The sequence below is a fragment of the Vipera berus genome (assembly GCF_964194415.1).
Source record: "Vipera berus genome assembly, chromosome: 1".
Taxonomy (NCBI): Eukaryota; Metazoa; Chordata; class Lepidosauria; order Squamata; family Viperidae; genus Vipera; species Vipera berus.
The window spans coordinates 98,145,475-98,167,780 of NC_138202.1; the positions used below are offsets into that span (position 1 = coordinate 98,145,475).

The 22,306-nt window shown below is 38.2% G+C and overlaps 1 protein-coding gene across 5 annotated transcripts in view; it reads right to left on the reverse strand.

Moving 5' to 3' along the window:
- The window catches only part of TEAD1 (TEA domain transcription factor 1), a 255,181-nt gene that overhangs the window by 15,732 nt on the left and 217,143 nt on the right, over positions 1-22,306 (reverse strand). For all 5 annotated transcript variants that reach the window (XM_081339496.1, XM_081339492.1, XM_081339493.1 and 2 more), the window contains 3 exons: positions 18,657-18,718; positions 15,992-16,116; positions 3,984-4,157 (listed from right to left, as the gene is read on the reverse strand). In XM_081339496.1, the coding sequence (XP_081195622.1) occupies positions 3,984-4,157; positions 15,992-16,116; positions 18,657-18,718 (361 nt within the window). The remainder of the gene's footprint in view (positions 1-3,983; positions 4,158-15,991; positions 16,117-18,656; positions 18,719-22,306) is intronic.

Consider the following 22,306-nt stretch of genomic DNA (forward strand, 5'->3'; position numbering starts at 1 on the left):
TAAGTAATATCATCAGTGTGAGTGATTATGAGTTTACTCCCTGTTTATATACACTAGCTTGCTCTGCTAGTTTTGGTAGGGTGTGTTTTTCTCCTTGGTGGTTCTTGACTAGGATATTGTTTTCTGCTTGATTGTTCCTGAACATTTTTTTTACTTCAAACCATTTTATTTCTTTGTTTGAAGGAATAAAATATACAAGGGAAGAAGAAAACAACAACAACCTACCCTTCTGGGATATTATCAGTAGAAGAAATGATGGCAAATTAGAAATGCAAGAAAACAACCCCACACTAACCAATTGCTCCATCCACCAAAGTAAGAATCCAACCTACTGCAAGAGAATCTGTGTAAGATTTTTATTCAGATAAGTACAAACACAATACAGCAACCCAGGACACCAGAAAAAGGAAACAGACCGCCTACACAACATCTTTGAACCACTCAACTCACATCAGCTCAACCAACAGATGCTATGAAAAGGACGACACTAACATACATCAAAATATCTCAGAAGCAACTATTTATTCATATTCTGCTTTCTGTTCTTTTGAACTGCTTAGCAATCAGATTGGTTAAAAGGATAGCTCCTTTTATCACATGGCCACTACATTTACAGAATAACAGAATAAAAGAGTTGGAAGGGACCTTGGAAGTCTTCTAGTCCAACCCCTTCCTCAGGCAGGAAACCCTATACCATTTCTGACAAATAGGTGTCCAATCTCTTCTTTAAAACCTCCAATGTTGGAGCATTCACTGCTTCTGGAGGAAGGTTGTTCCACTGGTTAATTGTTCTAATTGTCAGGACGTTTCTCCTTAGTTTTAGGTTGCTTCTCTCTTTGGTTAGTTTCCATCCATTGCTTCTTCTCCTGCCTTCAGGTGCTTTGGAGAATAGCTTGACTCCCTCTTCTTTGTGGCAGCCCCTGAGATATTGGAACACTGCTATCATGTCACCCCTTGTCCTTCTCTTCATTAAACTAGACATACCCAATTCCATCAACCGTTCCTTATATGTTTTAGCCTCCAGTTCCCTAATCATCTTTGTTGCTCTTCTCTGTACTCTTTCTAGATTCTCAACATCTTTTTTACATCATGGCGACCAAAACTGGATGCAGTATTCCAACTGTGGCCTTATCAAGACACTGATAAGAGACACTGTCACTTACTTCATTCTAACCCTTACTCCTGGTTATGTGATCCAGGACAGAGGTATTTAGCTTGTCCTTCCTAGTGCACACATACAGACATAGATACATGAATAGAAAACAAAAACACATATTGCTTCATCACACAGAAGAAAATATAAAGGCTGCACATGGCCACTGCTTTCACGAGAAAGAATCCAGCAGCCATGCTCCGTATCCCTTCCCTACTTTGGGTTATTTTTTTTAATGTGTGTTCTAGGGGTTTGTTTTTTTTTACTATTTTTCCCCTATCACAGATTAAACTAGGGATTATCAGTTGTCCAGATCTGGAGGCATTAAACCATATGAAGGTTTTTAATGAAAAAAACAAACAGTCCATCAGAGAAAGACAATTATATATGCCTAGTTCCATGTGCATTAAATACAGCAGGACCATCTTCTCCAACCTTATTGTTGGTCTTCATCTTACATCATTTTCTGCCCCAATCAGCATAGCTACTTAGAAAACTTTAAAAATTATCACTGTCATCTAAAACAGTCAAAAATGGCATCATGTGTTATTTCATTGTACACCTGCCCCTGGTCTAATAGTCCAGGGGTGTCAAACTGCCGGCCCACGGGCCGGATGCATCATCAGGAAACCACACCCACTCCATTGCCAGCAATGAAGAAAAACCTCTGATACGTCGCACAACATCATGTGACATCGCGAGTTTGACATGTCAGTAATAGTTTGTAAGAAATAACATCACATCATAGCTCTGATTGCTTCAGTTTGGCTTACTTACACTAGTCAGTAGACACAAACTGTATCTCTTCTGAATTAGTGTTCTCAAGCCAATGAGTTTTAAGTTCAAGCCACATTTTACTTTGTTGGTTAAAGATGGGCTTCCATTATTTTTGTTTCCCCAGAAATGAAGATGAGAAATGGAGGTCCTTCAACTATTTGCACCCCTTACATTTCTGACTCCGGTCTGTCCAGTTATAGTTACACTATTTACATTTCTAAAAAGAGAAAACAGAAAAACTAATTTGGTGTCTTTCTGAAGTGTACTTGGGCATTCTGGAAATTGTAGCTCCATGTGGATCACCTTTAAATACCACACCCAAATTTCTCCATGTACTTCTACACCATGCCAACTATCAAATCTTGTGGATTGTTCTTTCTTGGCCATCCCTACTTGAGTAATTGAATAGCTGTGTTATTCTGCTGATTAATTTCATTTTCAATTTTCTGATGATCATCTAATTATGCATTAATAGTAGGGATGCTAATGTGTGTCTGGCTGTACTTAGCCAAATACTGTAGGTTAATCTAAGCTTTGAGCAGCTAATATGATGTGTCAAATACTTTCCTTAGCTTAATTATTATTTTTTAAATCTAACCTCTTGGCTACAGTGTCTCTTCCCTGAAATATAGCTGCACTCTATTAACACCTTCTGATATAACATTCACCTTCCAAAGAGGGTTTCACATTTCTAAAATATAATGAAAACCTGAAGTAGACACCTTACATCACTGAAGCATATTACCAAAGAAATACATTTCAGAGATAGTCAATTTCAGTAAATTACAATTTATATGGGGAAGAAGACAAAAATTCTTAGGAACAAGACTGTAGGAGAAATGATTTGAAAAAATACAAGTGAGCAAAACTGTAAATTTGTTCTCTGCTGAGAGAACAAACTGGACAATGGTGGATTCTTTCAAATTGGGGCCTGCTTAGCAGTTGACTATCTCTATTCCACTCATCCAATGTGATTGTATTAAACTGGATTTGCATATATATATTGTTGGTATATGTAGAGAATATTCTTCTAAAAATATATTGCCAACAAATATGCTAGAAATAGCTGCAAATTGTCCGTGTGTTTCCAGGACCTGTTGGGATTATGAAACTGAAAATTGCTCATACTATAATTCTGAAACAAAGACAAAAAGTAATATATGCCATTTCAGTTTTGAAACAGGCTCTCAAACCAGGATACTGCATAATTGATTTGCATCATAAATTAACTTTTTGTAACGACATTTGGTAAAACTTTGGTATATATTCAAAACATTTGGTAAATATATATTTAAAATATTGGTAAATATATAGCAGGGCCAAAAGTTTAAAATGTGTTAAATTAAATGGATGATATGTGGCACTGGATAATCATGATAAGACTCGATAGTAACAAATAATATAATTATTGGATTATTGTAATAAATGGTTTCAGGAATTTAATATGAGAACTCTATAGCACCTCTTCCTCCATTTTTCTTCCCAACCACAATATTTTGAGAGGAAGGCTGCACTGAGAAATAGCGGCTTTTCCAAAGTAATGCAGTGAGCATCATGGCTGATACTAAATATGAACCTCCCCCCAATTCAATGCCTTAATACCCTAACCACTATACAACACTGCCTCTTTATTACAGCAGAAATCCTACTAGACTAATATTCCATTCTAGCCGTCCAGATGCCTCTGAAAAGTTCCCAGACAGAGCCCAAAGATAACAGCCCCTTTCCTATTATTGCTTCTTAGAAACAGGCATTTCTTCCAATCATGATTAAAATATAGTAGTGGGCTTGTCTTCCATATGTCTGTTCTTTTAGAAACCACTTCAGCTAGAGCCCTTAACACATTGTGAGTAGCCAATCCAAGTGAAGTGCCTTCTATGTCTTTTGGAATCTATTATCATGTCTGTGGGTAAGACTGAATTATTCCTTGAGAGAGAGAAAAGTGCTTCCATTGACTTTTTGTATACCAACCAAGATTATTTCAACATTCAGAAAACACAAAACTAAAGACACACATGCCTAAAATGCAGGCAATGTTTGCTTAATATCTTACCCAAAATTTGACTAGGAAGAAGGCATTCTGGGGTCCTTTTCCAAACAGTTCCTTCAAGCCTCCCTTCTTTTCAGGGAATTTGTCATAAATCTGACGAATGTCCACTGATTCCAGCAATGGATCGCTATAAGAGTGATTGGCATGTCCAATGTGCACAAAGAGGTGTTTGTTATACTACAAAGGAAAAATAAATAAATATATTTATATTGTTAATATATTCGTAAAAGTTAGATGTACATAGAAGATCTTTCTGTTTTAAAGGAAATAGCCAGTATACTATTACATGTGCAATCTGAGCTAGTTAGCCTTTAAGTTTGATACAGTATAGTTCTCATATTCCTAAGAAACTTTACTATTAAATAACCTTCATTTAATAACAGAACAGAGTAGAATATTTCATTGGCCAAGGGTGATTGGACATAAAGGAATTTGTCTCCAGTGTATAAGCTCTCAGTGTACATACAAACAATAAAGTATATAATCATAAGACACCAATGGACAAGGTAGTAGAAAAGATGAGAAGGTTAATAGTAATACAGCTCTACTACATCTTTAGACGTAAGACAGTGCTATGGTAATTAGGTGACACAAGGGAAAATACCTGTCTTTGTGTCTAGTTGTTTTGGCATGAAATGCCCTATAGCAGCATCCTGAGGAGGAGACGAATTGAAACAATTTATGTTCAGGATGTGACGGCTCTGTTGATGTTTTCTCAGCTCTCTTTCTGACCCATGCAGTGCACAGTGTAAATGTGTATCTATAGTCAGCATTATCATAGTTTCTTATTTCAGAATCAAGAGTAGCATTTTATAATATCTAAATTCAACTAGTTCTTTTTTTCACCATCTGAATTTCCCCCTGCCACCAAAAAAAATATTTCTTTCCTAATAGCTAAAATCACCCTATCCACCAAGCACAAGAAGAAAACTTTTCTATCTTCTAGATTAGAGAGCTAGAGAAAGGGTACTGTATTTCTGTTTTAAAGAACAAAGTATATAGGTCAGAAAAGTAAACAAATGAATGGGAGAAGCTAACGCACGAATGAACAAATGCATGAATGAATGAATGCTTATGAGCAAAAGCTTTTGAAAGGGCAGGCTTAACTTGCATACCGATCAGTTACACAAGAATTACAGTAATTATCATCCTATTCTGTAACTCCAAGTAATTACCATACAGCGTCTTCGCAAATATGGGACAATGCAGAAGCAACAAGCTTACTTAAGCTCTTTAATGCTAATTTCAAAAGCTCACTTTACATGTATGTAAAAGACTTACAATATGTACCAGGCTGTATCTTTTTAATAAAAATAAGTCAGTTCCAAAGTTAGGCTTCATATTCCTTGTTTCCAAACACTTATACTGAAATATCCATAGGGATGCTAGCTGGATTATTTCTCAGGCTTCTTTCTACAGTATCTTTAGAATTCTGGATTAAGATGCTACATTAAGCACACTTCAAGAACTTCAGATTAATTGGATGTTGAACCAACACAGGATTATGAAGTTGCATGCATACTGTTTATCAGTTCTAAAAAATGGCTAGGAATTTAGTTTAACATTTTTGTTTTGGCTTACATAGAATCTCCCATGGTTAAGACAGAGGCTGTTTCAAAGAAAGAAGAGATTTATTCACATATTATGTGAGAATCTTTTCAGCCTGAGGGGAAAATCTTAATTTACTTATTCCATTTAGATCCCACCACCCTTCTTCTATCAAAAACAATGTGGCTATAAACCATGTTAAACCATATAATTTATATTGGCTTAGCATGTTATCTGAATTCCCCAATTCATTCTCTCTCTCTCTCTCTCTCTCTCTCTCTCACACACACACACACACACACACAAAAGAATGAATTAATCAATTCATTAATGACAAGGTCCTACCAATCTTCTGGTACCCATGGAAGACAACTGTATGGATTTATAGTAATTACCACTTGTAGACTGATAGTGAATATTCCACACTTGGCCACCATGACTTAGCAAGTCCCATGTGGTCTGATACATCAAAACCCAGGATTTATTGGCTCAGTTTCTACTCTTAGTAGTTCTACCACTTCTAATTAGCTCCTTTAAGAGAAGAAAATCCCACAGCTGTGTTACAACCATTGCATACATACTGTATGAAAATGCAGATTAATATGTTAAAAATAATTTTGGGGGTATTATAATCTTGAATACTTCAGTGCAGTGTAGGATTTGGGATGTAATCCCATGTACTCATACTAAATAGTAAGCACAATTGAACCATTAATCCATATAAATAATGTAGTGTCTCCAAAATATTTAAATTCCCTACCTTCTTTTTTTACCTTGATGGTAGAGCTCATCTAAACAAGGGGAACTTGCAAGGTTACATAATATGAAGGACACTGCTGTGTCCATTTTGAACTGCTGCCTGTACATATCCATGTCCTCTGTTCAAAATATTTGGGGCTCTACATGCATTAAAACTTGATTAACTGTAAAACTGCAAACATAATTTAGAAGTAACCTTGGACTGGTATAGATTTGTTTTGAACATTAGATGTATGCCTTCTGATAAAGATGCAAGCATACTTTGATTCTGCCATTTTGGCACAGCTTTCCCTTTAGATTTCTTAGGCACATAGTAGCAATAGTTTTCCATAAACTTTATTTATCAATGTAAGTGAATAAAACTGTCCCATCTGGGTTTAAGTAAGCAGCAGTGGCAGCAACAAAACATCAGAAAATAATTGCCATGCTATGACATGTTTGGCTTGGAACATGTATGTTAGCAGACTCCAAAGGAGATTTTAGGTCAGAGGAATTCACCCACTCCATGTCTCAGGTTGGTTGCTTCTGTTTTTAAGTCCAGGAAAATCAGTTTAGAAAAACATAATTCAGAAACTAAAATAATTTGTTACAGAAGGCAGTGCAATTTAAGTTGAAGACAGTTGTAAAGCTACTACAGTTGTTTGCAGATCTTTCTGAAAATACCAGATGCTGCTATAGCAGCAGGAAAAAAAATCCAATATGTTTTAAAGCAACAGATGGTCTGGTCTCATCTGACAATATTCTTAGAACATTAATGTTTTATTTTGACATTACATGAATGATTATTTTCTTCTTGCATTACTGTAAGTGTTATACTCTACAGAATGTCTTACTCCTTTACTTATGACATGTTTCTAGCGAACAATAAACAACTTGGAGGCAACTGTCCATATGCTTCAGAAATCACTGACATGGTTGAGAAGAGCCTAGAAGATCTGCATACACTAACAAGTAGAAGATATAAGCTGGGAAATTTGAAAAAGGGAATAGAGCAGCTAAATTACTCCTTACTCTATTCCTTCCAAATTGATGTTCAATAACAGAAGGTTACACCAAAAGGATTCTTTAAAGTGATGATGAGGAACTGGGAAAGAAAGCTCAATCAAACTTCCTTTTTTCATCCTTTCTGTTAGAAATCTAGGTTTGCTTTTGTTCAAAATTGTCAAGACACAGAAGGATTCCACTCGTTCTTACTTTTGACACATAAACTATGAATTCAACATTTTCCAACAAGATAACATAGTGTGCCTTGGTTAGCTGAAACATGAAGAGTGTTTGTTACTGGAAAAACTCCAGTTACAAACCCCTTACAACTGAGTTTCCGTCAAAAATATCTGGATTTGAAAAGATCGTGAATATATGTCCTTCAGTCAGTTCTTTCAATCTCAAATATCCCTGATAAAATAACATCTGTTTCTAAAGAGATATTTGACCACGACAGTGTTCACTGTTTTCAATATAACATCCTAAGCTGTTTTACTGTTGTAGCCATTGTTTAAAAGAAGGTTAAATTGTCGCACTAGGGAGCACAGAAAGTATAAAGAGGTTGACAATGTACTTTCATGAATGCATAGTTTAAAGTAACCCATATAGCCTCGAGATGGCAGCTTCTTACTAAACATTCTTATATTTGAAGAATGCAGAAAAGTGGCTCTTGTGAAATAATACTGGGATAAAAACATATATAACCCATTTAGGAATTCAAAGGAAGGAAGACAAATCTTTGTTATCTAGTGATGCATTTGTTTTACTTACCAACATACAACTAAAAAATGGCATTGATTTTAAAGAACTACCACAATCCAAACCTAAGAAGAGTGGGAAGCCATAAACATTACAAGCTTTGTTTATTATAGTTATAAAAAAGATTATCTATTGTGTTTGTTTCAGAACATTCTACAGAGGAAAATAGAAATGTAAGATTCATTATCGTTGTGGCCTAAATTAACCAAATATCATGGTTCCAGCAGATGAAACTCTTCAAAGAACTTTGAGGCATTGTTTACCTTAAAGAATCTTTATTTGAGTAGCATGGCATCGGCACGGACATAATCGAAGCCAAAAACTGAATTCCCCTCCCCTGGGCACATAGTATCAAAGCACAATTCCTTCCTTCAATTTACAGTCATAAATCACATTCCCCAATTAGCTTGAAGCGCCGGCTTCCTTTGCAGCTCTCCAGCCAGCCAATTCTTTATCATCTCTGATTTCAACAACCTTGATATTCACACTAGGTTCAGTGTTGTTATGTCAAGCTGGAGTCTCATTCACATCCCCCCCTTCCCCAGCACCCTTCCCTAGTTCAATTAAACGACAGCTAAAATAAAAGATGGTGAGAAACATATTGTAAAATATTTCTAGAAAGACTACTTATACTATGTATTTTTTACCATTACAGAAAGAGACTTCAGCTAACAGTTTTGTTGTGAAAACAAATCCACATTGGTCTTGCAAAGCATCCCAATATTTTCAGGGTGGGAGAATTATGACAAATCTATTCCCAAATCCAGTGAGCATCTAAACAGACAGCAAAGGCCAACATTGCATTGAATTGGCTTTCTATTTGTCTGTGGTTCTTCCATGAAGGTTCTTCTCATTTCAGGAAGTGTTTGACATACAATCGTAATGCCCATTGCAGTCAATTGTTGTAACATTTTTGTGGTGGTTGTTAAATGAATGTGGTGGTTGTAAAGTGAACACTATGGATGTTAACCAATAATTCGCTATGGGCATGGTTTTGCCAAAACCCAGAAGTTAAGTGCCCGTTTTTTGCAAAACCTTTGTAAAACAAACTAAGAGGCTGTCATGAGTTCATAACTACCTGTAGGGTGCCTTTTGGTGCAAGCACGACACACAACTTCACTTCTTATTTATGGCATAACATTTCTGCCGAGTCTCTCTTAAATTACACAGGGAAGAAATATTTACTGTTACTCTTTCCTTACATCAGTCTTATTTCTGTTCATGAACTTTTCAAGCCAATTAGTTATTTCCTTTACTCAGATTCTTTTTATTTGCAGTATGGCTGTCATCAGTAACCAAAGAAGCAATCACAGCAATACTGTGCTAAATTCAATTAATTCCACATTCTCTGACTGAAGGGAATAATGGGTTTTGACTGAAAAATTGATGATCAGGTAATGACCAATCACCCATACAGGTTGATCTACCAGCAAATACCAGAACAATGCGAACATGAGAACGGGATCTCAATCTTTAAAACATGTATCATCACTGATCCAAAGTATTAATAGGGTCACTTGACATCGATATCTTAGCTTATAAGAGATAAATCATCTTTACTTCTAATGTTAACGTTTGTTCAGTGTTCCAAAAAGTAGCACTGAAAAATGAACCATTATTGTTTCCTTTAATATTTCTTACCATTGTGCTGTTAGTTTTTATTCATAGATTTATTGTTGTAAAGATTCCTCTTAGGCAAGGTTCTGATCTCTATTATTCTACTCTTGATAATATCTCCTTGCACATATACTCACTGTCTCAGGGAAAAGAGTTATATACAGTATGTACAAAAAGCTCAAAATACCTCTGCACACTATTGTAGTTCACAAGCTTTTGAATAAAATTAAGATCGAAAATTCCATGTGTTCATGGAATCTCCTTGGGGAAGGGGGAATCTTTATAAAATGTTCAGTTGAATATGTTTTCTCTATAGGAAAACAAACTAAATAAATTGGTTTTTACTCTTTTGTGATATCCCATAGAGAAGCCAATTTAAAACATATATTTATATAAATATAATTATTATGTTGTAATAATAATAATAATAATAATAATAATAATAATAATAATAATAATAATAATAATAATAATAATAATAATAATAATAATAATAATGTTGGAAGGGACCTTGGAGGTCATCTAGTCCAACCCCCTGCTCAGGCAGGAAACCTTATACCATTTCAGGCAAATGGCTGTCCAGTCTCTTCTTAAAAACCTCCAGTGTTGGAGCATTCACCACCTCTGGAGGCAGGTTGTTCCACTGGTTAATTGTTCTAACTGTCAGGAAATTTCTCCTTAGTTTTAGGTTGCTTCTCTCCTTGACTAGTTTCCATCCATTGCTTCTTGTCCTGCTTTCAGGTGCTTTGGAGAATAGCTTGACTCCCTCTTCTTTGTGGTAGCCCCTGAGATATTGGAACACTGCTATCATGTCACCCCTCACCCTTCTCTTCATTAAACTACACATACCCAATTCCAGCAACCGTTCCCTATATGTTTTAGCCTCCAGCTCCCTAATCATCTTTGTTGCTCTTCTCTGTACCCTTTCTAGAGTCTCGACATCTTTTTTACATCGTGGTGACCAAAACTGGATGCAGTATTCCAGGTGTGGCCTTACCAAAGCATTGTAAAGTGGTATTAGTACTTCACTTGATCTTGATTCTATCCCTCTGTTAATGCAGCCTAGCACTGTGTTGGCTTTTTTGGCAGCTGCAGCACACTGCTGGCTCATATTGAAGTGATTGTCTACTAAGACTCCGAGATCTCTCTCACAATTACTACTATTGAGCAAGGTACCACCTATACCAGGGGTGTCAAACTCAATTTCATTGAGCGCTGCATCAGCATTGTGGTTGCCCTCAGGGGGCTGGGTGGGTGTGGCCTGGGTGGGCATGGCCTACTGGGTGGGTGTGGCTAGAGTGCATATGGCCTACTGGTTGGGCGTGGCCAGCTCTACATCGTTCGCATCAAGGGTGCCTATGGGGGCCTGGGCAGGAGTGGGACAGATCTGAGGGTCTCTGGCAGAAGGAGGGTCTCTGGGCCAGGGCCAAGGCAGTGGGGGCCATTCCCTCACTGTTTCCAGGATGGCTTCGCGGGCCACATGAAACCACTTCGCGGGCCGGATCTGGCCCCCGGGCCTTGTGTTAGACATGTCTGACCTATACTATACCTATGCATTTGATTTTTCCTGCCTAAGTGTAGAACCTTACTTTTTTCACCATTGAATTTCATTTTGTTAGATAGTGCCCAGTGTTCAAGTCTGTCCAGATCCTTCTGTATCTTAAGCCTATCTTCTGGAGTATTGGCTATTCCTGCCAGCTTGGTGTCGTCTGCAAATTTGATGAGTTCCCCATCTATCCCCTCATCCAAATCATTAATGAAGATATTGAAGAGCACTGGGCCCAGAACAGAGCCCTGGGGCACCCCACTGCACACTTCCTTCCATGTAGATGCGGTTCCATTGAGGACCACACGCTGAGTACGGCCTGTCAGCCAGCTACGAATCCATCTGGTGGTAATGCTATCTAACCCACATTTTTCTATCTTATCAAGTAGTAGGTTGTGATCTACTTTATCGAATGCCTTACTGAAGTCCACGTAAATTATATCTACAGCATTCCTCTGGTCCACTAGTTTTGTCACTTGGTCAAAGTATGTAATAAGATTTGTCTGGCATGATCTGTTTTTGACAAACCCATGTTGACTTTTAGTGATGACTGTTTGCATCAAGGTGTTCGCTGATTTGTTGTTTGATTATCTTTTCCAGAATCTTCCCAGATATTGAGGTCAGGCTGATAGGTCTGTAGTTTCCTGGATCTATTTTTTCCCTTTTTTGAATATGGGAACTACATCAGCTCTCTTCCAGTCCTCTGGTAGTTCCCCAGTGCTCCAGGATCTTTGAAAAATATAGTTCAGTGGTTCTGAGATCACGTCTGCCAGTTCCTTGAGAACCTTGGGGTATACTCCATCTGGTCCTGGTGATTTGAACTCGTCTAGGCTGGACAGGTGCTCACTTACCATTTTCTTGCCTATCTTAACTTGCGTTTCTATTCTGTTTTTTATGGCACTGGTTTGGGTAGGTTGGACTGTTTTTTCCCTTTGTGTAAAGACAGATGCAAAAAACGAATTAAATAGTTCTGCTTTCTCCCTATTGCTTGTCACCTTCTTGCCACTTTCCCCCACTAATGGACCAATCATTTCCTTAACTTTTTTCTTGTTTTTTATATGTTGAAAGAAGCATTTTTTGTTATTTTTGACTTTGGTCGCAAGCCTTAGTTCATTTTGAGCCTTAGCTTTCCTCACTTCATCTTTGCAGGCACGGGCTATTTGCTGATATTCTGACTTAGTTATGTGCCCCTCTTTCCAATTCTTATACTTGTCCTTTTTATCTTTCAATTTATCAGAGAGTTCTTTATGCAGCCATGCTGGTTTCTTTTGAGAGCTGTTATTTTTCTTCTTTGTTGGTATTGTACTAGACTGGGCCTTTATTATCTCACTTTTCAAAATTTCCCAAGCTTCTTGAGTTGTTTTCCCCTTTAAGATTCTCATCCATGGAATTCTTCCCATGGTCTCTCTAAGTTTATTGAAATTAGCTCTTTTAAAATCCAAGACTCTAGTTTGGCTGTGTTCTATTGCTTGTGCCTCCAGAATGTTGAATTCCAATATTGCATGATCACTTCCCCCCAAGGTTCCTGTGGCTTCGACACCTTCTATCATTTCATCTCTGTTTGTGAGAATTAAATCCAATATGGCTAATCCCCTAGTTCCCTTCTCTACTTTTTGGGAGAGAAAGTTGTCTGCTAGGTTTGTCAGGAATCTGTTTGATCTTCCACTTGGTGCAGAGTTTGTCTCCCAGTTGATATCAGGGTAATTAAAGTCCCCCATTAATATTGTGATGTGCTTCTTACATACCTTAGTTAGCTGACTAGCAAAAAGTTCATCTATTTCCTCTGCTTGGTTGGGCGGCCTATGGCAATGTACAATGTTATTAAGTGAGATCTCTTAATATTGCTACAGGTTTTTTGCAAGTTTTATAGTATAAAAATTCTACAGAATAATTTCTAACTTCTTAATCTCCAATTTTAAGAAATCCATACAGAGAGTGAGACTGGCTATTGCTTCACTTACTGCAATATTGTCTACTCAAGCTGATGTTGTTTTTTTAAGATTTCTGACAGAAAAAACTTGTAAGATCTTTTCTACATTTTCTCACTTGCATGATGTAGAACTGCAAATTCATAATTCAAGAGGATGGGGTCCTGCACGAATCTGAAAGGTTGAAAGTCAAAACCTCTAGTCCTGGTGACCGACCCAGATTGGATCTTGTGTCATTGGTACATTTTGGGTAAGTACTGAGAGATTCTATCTAAGATTTGGGAGGACCACATCCTATCCTGGGGATCCAAAATATTTAAGCAGTGAGAGAAAGAAGAATGCTGGCAGAAGAGAACAACAGAAATAAAAGTATGAGGAAGGAGACCCAGAGAGAAAAAGTATTGATAATCAAAGCATAATATGACCACAGCATGTTAGGGGGTGTTTGTTTTTGGGGTGTAGGGAATACCAATTAACAATGGATGATTTCAAAGAAAAAAGGACAACAAAAAAGAATTGATTAGCTTTTTGGTGGGAGTCAAGTAGATAAATCTCTTGATAAGAACAATCTGAACAATAATCAAAAACAAGATGACTCAGGAGAAAAGATTTGTTTAATCTGTTATGCTGATTGTGAGAAGGTGATGAGAAACGTAAGTGAATATCAGCAGGAGATGAACAGAGGTTGAGAGATTTTACACTGTGATCATCCCAACAGAGATGTATTGATGAGGTTAGTCAGGAGATAATCATCAAGAATAACAGGAGACTAACAGCAGGTTCCTGAGAGATCCCAGCAGGTAGAAAATGATATCAAGAGGAAAGAAGGGGGTGATTGGGAGGATTCACATGTCCTTTTAAGCTCAGTTCAAACCAGTCACATTAGTGAGATAACATAAATCCAGCCACATAAAGTATGAGTTATGCTAGTCTAAGTCAGTCCTTCTCAAACGTTTTCCATCATTACCCAAAATCACTCATCAGAAAGTTCTTATTTAAATGTCCCTATTGTGACTGATTTTTGTGTGTGTGGTTTGTGTGCAGTTACACCCCCAAAAACCCCACTTTTACCCAATTTTGGATAATTTACACAGATTTGGGAAGCACTGCTCTATATATGAACCCAGCCCTTGTTATTTATTCGACAAATCATTATTCAAAGTATAGTTTAAAATACGGAGTCGCCTTTGGTGAAACGGGTGGCACGTAAGTGTAATAAATGAAAAAAAATAAACATGTGAACACATCCATTTATGAATTATGAAAACTGGTACAAAGCAGAAACATCTGATTTCCTAATAAATAGTTTAGGTGGAGTGAAAAGATAGGTATACAGATTTTAGGAGGTTAAGACACAGATTTAAAACATCTGAAATAAGCAGTAAGTAAACTGAAAAGACAAGATTGGCCAGGATGTATTGAGTGAACAAAATGGATTTGGACGAATGACAGAGATGATTTTAAATGCACAAAAACATCCAATTTTTTATGTTTGATTCCAAATTGTTCAGTTTTCGATATTTACTTATTCTCTTCTGCAGTTTTTTTTAAAAAAATCTAACAGTTATGTCGAAATAATTATTTTTAAATTTTAAATTAAATTAAGATGAAAGATGAGTGAAAGCCTAATGTATAATTTCACCATGTTAACATAGCTAATAAATGACCCTGAAATCACTTATAATATAATAGTTTAATGTATATCCTTAATTTTAAATTTTGGCTGAATATTGCTAAATCTCATAGAGATTTTTGAGTGGTGGGGCGGTTGGGCTAAATTAAATCAGCAAAAACTATAACAAGTAAGACACTATCTACAGAACTAGAACAAAAGTTATGCTGCCAGGAATTACTTGTTTTACTAACCAGTAATTGCACATTAAATGTTAATAAAAAAGGTTCAAAAGCTGAAAAATCAAGCTCTTATAAACATATCTATAATACAACTCAATTCTCAATAAATTCAAGGTGTTGGTCATTACATTTAAAGCCCTTTATGGCATGGGTTCAGGATAATAACCCATGGTATAAACCCATTTCTCATCCCAATGGGACTAGCTCCAGAGGACAAGGCCTACTTCAGATTCCATCTGCCCATAAATTTTGGCTGGCAAGATTCAGGAGAATAATTTTCTGGAATATTCTACCATTGGAGGTAAGATCTGCCCCCCCCCCTACTCCTGGCCTATTGGAAGAGCTTGAAAACTTGGCTCTGTTAATTGGCCTGAGACCCCAAAAGGGGCATGACACATTGAGGGTGGCTGATGGGGTAAAGAAAAAATCCCCATCCCTCATGTCACCCATTCTCTTGGTTTTTAGCTTTCCATTTAATCCTCTTAATTTTAATCACCTTGTATTACCCTTTTTAACCTTTTCATTATATTGTAAACTGCCCAGAGTCACTGTAACAGTGAGAAGGGAAGCAGAAAAATTTAATACAGGTAGTCCTCAATTTTACAAACGTTTATTCAGTGACCATTCAAAGTTACAATGGCACTGAAAAAAGTGACTTATGATACCTTTCACACTTACGACTGATTCAGTATCTCCACAGTCAAGTGATCAAAATTCAGATGTTTGGTAACTGACACGTTTTTATGACAGCTGAGGTGTGACAGGTCATGTGATCAACTTTTGCAACCTTCTGACAAGCAAAGTCAACAGGGAAGGCAGAATCACTGAATAAATGTGTTACTAACTGCACTGTTTCACTTAACAACTATGGCAAGAGGTTGTAAAATGGGGCAAAACACACTTAACAATTGTCTTGTTTAGCACTGGAAATTTGGACTTAATTGTGGTAGTAAGTCAAGGACTACTTGTGAGTGAGTGAATGAATGAACGAACAAATACTTTGGAGAAGCACTTACAGAATCTGGATCTCTTTGTTGCTCTAGAAAAGCAGAAAACTCTACGAGCCTGAGTTTAGTTGTTCCAATAGATCGACCTTGCCAAGCTGGAACAGAGGGTGCTGGAGCTGACGTGGGTTCAAATCCTAAAAAAAAAAAGTTACAAAATTAACAATTTATTGGTTGTTCTAGATGGTAAATGGTTGCAAGCTAAATTATTTTCCTGCTTGCTTTTATTAGTTCTGATAAACAGAAACAGTACAGTTGTAGAATCCGTTTTAATTTTAAAGCAAACATTTAAATGTGTACTACTTTAGTTCCAAATTTTAATTCTTCTTTGTGAACCAATGAAACTTTTACAAGATTTTGTTGCTCAGGGTCTTTATAATTCCTTCATTTGTTAACGGTAAGTTTTAAAATACTGGTACATCACGTAATCATTTTTTGCAGATATTTTACAGCCCCAGAGTGTATTCTAGCCATCCATGATCAGCCACATATGTACATATTAAGGCAAGACTAATATTTAAGATTTCCTAGAGCATTATCATCTTGGGGAGCCCATGGAAATGAGCAAGGGGGACCTGTGACAAACAAGGGAGCAAATTCTGACAGAATAACTAGCTCAAAATACAAAGGTAGCTACAAAGTGCAGAACAACAGTGATCAGTCCAGGAATGCTGAGGGAGGAAGTAATCTGCCCTCCTTCCCCACTGCAAGGTCAGGAGATCTGGAGTGTTTCAAAATGTAAGTGGGTGATGGCTAACAGGGGTGTGGAGGAGGCCCAAGCCTTGCAGGGTCATGGGGGGGGGAGTAGGCCTGCGGAGACCCAATGATGAGGGGAAAAACAGGCGTATGGGGCTATGGGGACCCCAAGGGTTGGGAAACAAAACGCAGGGTGTCTCAGGAAGTGGTGGAGGCCTTGGAGTCCCAGGCCAGGTGGGCCTGTGCTAGACCTTCCAGAGCCTCCCCCATCTGACACACTCCATGTTCCACTTAACAACAGGGACAGCAAGTTACGGGGATTGTTAAGCAAGGCGATCACTGTTAATGACATGTGACCATAATAGGCAGGCTCTATTACAGTCACCCAGAATCACTGTATTAATGAGATTGGCAGGATAAAAATTTAACAGTAAATAAAGAAAATAGTCGTAGGTTGAGGACTACTAGTTATGATTCTATATGTAGTTATATATTGGAAATGTTATTCAAATGCAAATAAATTTCTAATACATTTCTATAATTATCATGGGATTTTTGGGGGGGTTAACCTAGTATATTTTCTATAAATGAATTCCATATTTCATTATATTTGTCCACACAAAGTCCACATCTATATGCAATCCACAAGTGCAATCAAGCTTTTAATCCGCTGAGTGGAAAGAGTCATACAATTTTCTTTTCAGTGCTGCAAAATCACTTTAAGCTATGTAACAGCACAGAGAATCCATTTATACCTATCAAATTTAACTCCTGAAAACTTTCTAGAAGTTTCACAGATGCAGAAAGCAGCTGCTGACTGTTTTCTAATGGGAAACTGGCCTTTTAAGCCAGGAATCCTCAACCCCTGGGTTGTGGCCCGGTACTAGGCACAATGCATTCAGAACTGGCCCATGCAAGGGGCAGACGAGTATGCACAGCTCCACTTGGATGAGCTGCATGTGTTGCACTCTCATGTGTGAAGCTCCATATTAGCATGAGTGGCGGGTGTACGCACCCGCGGCTTGGCAATTGGAGCTGCATGTGGGAGCGTGCTTGCCTGCTGCTGCTCAGAACCATCTCCTCCCCCATCACCACTGCCGGTCCACAAAGACAGAAAGATTGGGGATCGCTACTTTAAGCATTCCCTGGCACCACCAATTCAAACTACTGACTTTAGCCTATAAAACATTATTGGCTAGTGTAATTTTGACCCATCACCTCTCACATTAGTATGAAGATCAGTGGGTGTGGTTTGCAAGATGGTGGCCAGAAGGAGCTACTAAACAGCACTTTTCTGATGTAATTAAGGTTGGCTTTCATGCTGTCTTTTAAAGGTCAATTGAAGGCACATTTGTTTGCTCAGACATTTATTTGCAAAATGACAAGTGTCCCAAGACTAGGCTGCCTATTCAGCTGTCTTTGAACTGAGCTGCATTTTTCATGCTGGTACTTCAATCGGGCTATCCTATTGTTGCATGAGAGTTTGTTTTATAATTACTGGGTTCTTGTGAATGGTTTCTGAAAGTTCCTTTGGGAGGAAGAGTGGAATGAAATAAATGCATGGAATAAAATTTAAAAATTAAGAAGAACAGCAATTGTTTACAGGGTCAACTTGACACTGCAATGATTTCACTGTTTTGCCAGCAAGGACAGTTTGAACGATTTTAGCTGAGTTGCTCCTTCATTAATGCTTCCACTGTGCAGAATTCTGGAATACACATCAAGCTACCGCTGTGCTCAGAAGCGGGAGCAATTGTTAACCAAGCCCCATGCATATTCTATAACTACTGATGAATGTGCAAATAATTATGTGCACAGGTTCACATACATATAGATTCATTATTGTTAAACTAAATAAAGAGGCTACCAAACTTCCTACGTATTTTGATACATGTTTAACAACCACAACCTGTGCCGAGCATTAAATATGGGCTGAGTTCCATCCACCCTCACCCGCCACAGACAAATTAATAAATGTTACCTGAAATGGGAGTTGTGACTGTGGGCTGTATAGGATAGGCCTGCTGAACAAATGGCTTTATGCTGAAACAAACCAATAGACAATGAAATCACACACCATTACTTAGAATAATTATCAATAAAAATAAGTATATTTCATCTCATTGTAATTCAATCCAGTGCAATAATATTTATTGTAGATATTATTTTATATTAAAAATAGAACCTTAATAAATGCATTTACTAAACTATTGACTAAAAAAAGAGGAGGGGCAAATTCTGTTAAGGAGCATTTGATATAAGTTTTAACTCAGCTGCAAGCTAACCACAAATAGAGTCTTTGGATCCTTACTGGGAAACATGATTATCATCTGCATCACAGATCTGCCATTGTTCCTGCCTTTTTATGGGTAACATATGGACCTGGTTTTAATTCTGGGAGATTTAAGGTGGCAGGATTCCTTCTTTCTTGCACAATAAACAAGGGCCATGCATAAGCTTCGCTGGAGTGTTTTGCTATGACAGCAAAGCAATTCATTATTCCCTTGTTACCTTTAACTGCAAAGTGTACTGGCCACACTATCTCACTCTGAGGGTTCCTCTGGCAGATCCCAGTAAAAGAGTGAAGAAACGTCTCCATTGTGCATGTACGGAAGTCTCTTTCAGCTACAGTTAAGTTGGCGGACTGGAGGAAAAGGGAGGGGGAAGCCTTTTACATGCGTGCGTCCGTGTGCGTGCACATGGGGCTGCAAGCATGCATGTGCTGCAAACGGGGCAAGGCTAGCGCCCAAGTGATACTCACTAGCCCTGCCCCATTCTTGCATGGCGCCTTGTTTCTGTGCCCCGCGGTGGGGAGGTGACCTGTTTTTGTGCATTGCAGTGTGGCGACAGCCTGTTTTTGTGCCCTGTGGTGCAGTGGCACCCCTTTTTTTGCACCCTGCAGCGTGACAGTGGCCCGTCTCCATGCCCAGAGGTATGGCAGTGTCCATCTTTGTGACTTGCAGAATGGCAGCGGCCCATTTTCGCACCCTGAGGTGTGGCAGCAGTATCCTGTTTTCACGCCGAGGCGGCCAGTTTTTGCACCCCATGGTGCAATGTCCTGTTTTTGCACCCTGAAGCTGCAGTGCTAGCACAAGTGAGGGGGGGGGTGCGTGCAAACGGGTGCACACTGGCCAGCCTGTCCCACGACCCGGTGACCAGCAGGCCATGGCCCACTTACTTGGCCGTGGCCCACAGGTTAGGGACCCCTGGCTTAGAGCAATGCACAACCTCTCCCAATGCACCTTTTTGTCTTGAGGAGAAGGAATTGCATTGCCTGCAAAATGACTTGCCAAGGCATACACAAACTATCTCCTATGGGCCTACTAAAGAGACATGTACTCCACCCATCCCTTCAGCTGCTCAAGTTACTTTAATTAGGGTGCCAAGTTCACTACTGTCATTCATCAGTCGAACACATGCACAAAGTCGAATTACTCAAAGCATAAACCAGAAATACTCATATCTTTTTAGTAATTGATTAGGTGATTTCCTGGACATTCAATAAATTTTAGTATGCAGCTTGGGTGGGAGTGGACTTCTGGATTATAAGTTTCTTCTTAAATAGCTTTCAACATTTTTATTTGCTTTCTTTTAAAATGTACCTACTTTTTAGACAAGATACTCACAGCAGCCTATTAAGTCATATAAAATCATGTTATATGTACAAGACAGCTAAACTGAAATATGTCCACCATCACCTCTTTGCAGCCCCCAGACCTCACTAAAATGGAAGGAGTCAAAATTCTGTCCTTTCTTGCTGCATTTTTAAAATTATAGTGACTGTAAGAAATGAATGATGAATGAAAAGGTCTCACACACCCCACTCGCACTAGCATTGCGGCATCACGTAGGCACCAGCAAGGCCATGAGCATCAGGAGGGCGCTAACATCACCATGAGCACATGCACTCCATTTGTGGTAGTGTCACAACATCATGACAGTGCTATCGTTGCTGCAAGCGCAACTTCCCCACTCACATTAGCATTGCAGCATTGTGTGGGTGCTAGTGTCACTTGAGCATCGTGCACACAATCACAGGCCTGTTTGTGCACATGCAGCCCCATGCATGTGCTCACAAGTGTAAAGGGTGCCTCCATCCCGCCTCCACCCTGGGCCAGATAGGTTGGGGACACCTGGTCTAAGGTACTCATTTTTTACTCTCATTCTGAAACCCACCCATCCCTTATTTATTTATTAAATTTAAATAACTTCCCTTTGCCATTTTTGAGTGTGACCCTTGACATCCTGCACAAGAGATGTCAAGGGATATGCCACAAATCCTTTGCACATGTACTTCCCTTGACACTAAATACTAAAGGAAGAAACTGCCTTCAGTTAACATGTGGAATTTGACAGAGGCAAGCTGGATGCCACATTAAATATATGTATGCATTTAACAGAGGGCTGGAAATTGGGTTGGTGACATTCCTGTTGAGCAGAAGACAAGCCTAATTCTGTGACTTGATGTTTATTGAATGTAGAGCCTAGAATGAAATACGGTAGTACAAAAGAAAATCAAGAAGTAGTTGTGGTGTTAGCTCTAACTTGCAACGGAAGACAATTTGACCCTTCTGTGCCACATCTGACATTCTCCTCCCCTTCAAAAAAATTAGGAATAGCAGCTGTGTATCATCTTTATTTCCAAAAAATGCTTTTTGGACCAACACACTCTATGGGCTTGCAAAAAAAAGTATCTAAGATTCATTGGTAGTATCTAAGATTCATTCACTTTCATTTGATGAAACAGAAGTTAGGTGCATGTTGGGAGATAAAAGTGGGAACATAGGTGCATGTTCATAAATTATTCTTTTCTGACTGGATACAACCTTCATAGCAGCCATTTTATAGGTATGCCTGAGGTATCTCTCAAAATTGCAAATCAGTCCTCTGGACCAAAAATATTATCTTTCCTTTTTCCACTGGTTATTGTTTAAATTGTTGAATTCTAAATTAAAAATAATACTCTTCCCAATTAATGTTGTTGTTGTTATTATTATTTTAACTTTCTGATTGATGTCATTTGTTCTAGATAAAATAAAGTAGGACATGGTTTTACCTGGAAACATTATCAAGTATAACAAACATTCTACAGACTGCATAAGCAGGACTAACAACAATTAAAGCTATAATGTGATTGAGAAGAGAGAGTGGTTGTTTTTTTACCCATCCTATTGTTCAGCCTGATTTTTGCTGCAGTGAGAAACTGGATGTGAGACGTTTGTACCCCTTTTTCCCCCAAGCTCCTATCACCTTATGAACTACAGCTATTCCTGAAGTTGCTATCCTACTATTTCTTAGGCTAATATGCATATTTTACCTGTGTTCCTTAACTAAATATATATAGAAGTAAGGAACTAAACCGATTTATCAAAAGCTCGATTTTCCTATCTAATAATACTATGTAATTAAAATGGCTTGAATCTCAAAACTGTGATTATAATTAATGACAATACAGGCAGTGCTTGCTCAATAACAATAATTGGGAGCAGAATTTCTTTCGCTAAATGGTCTGGTCATAATGAGCAACATCATGTAACTGCATTGGGAACAGAGTGACTTAACCAGAGCACCTTGCAAACTCCTCCTCATTGACTTCATCATTTATTGATCAAATTTAGAGACCACCCTTCT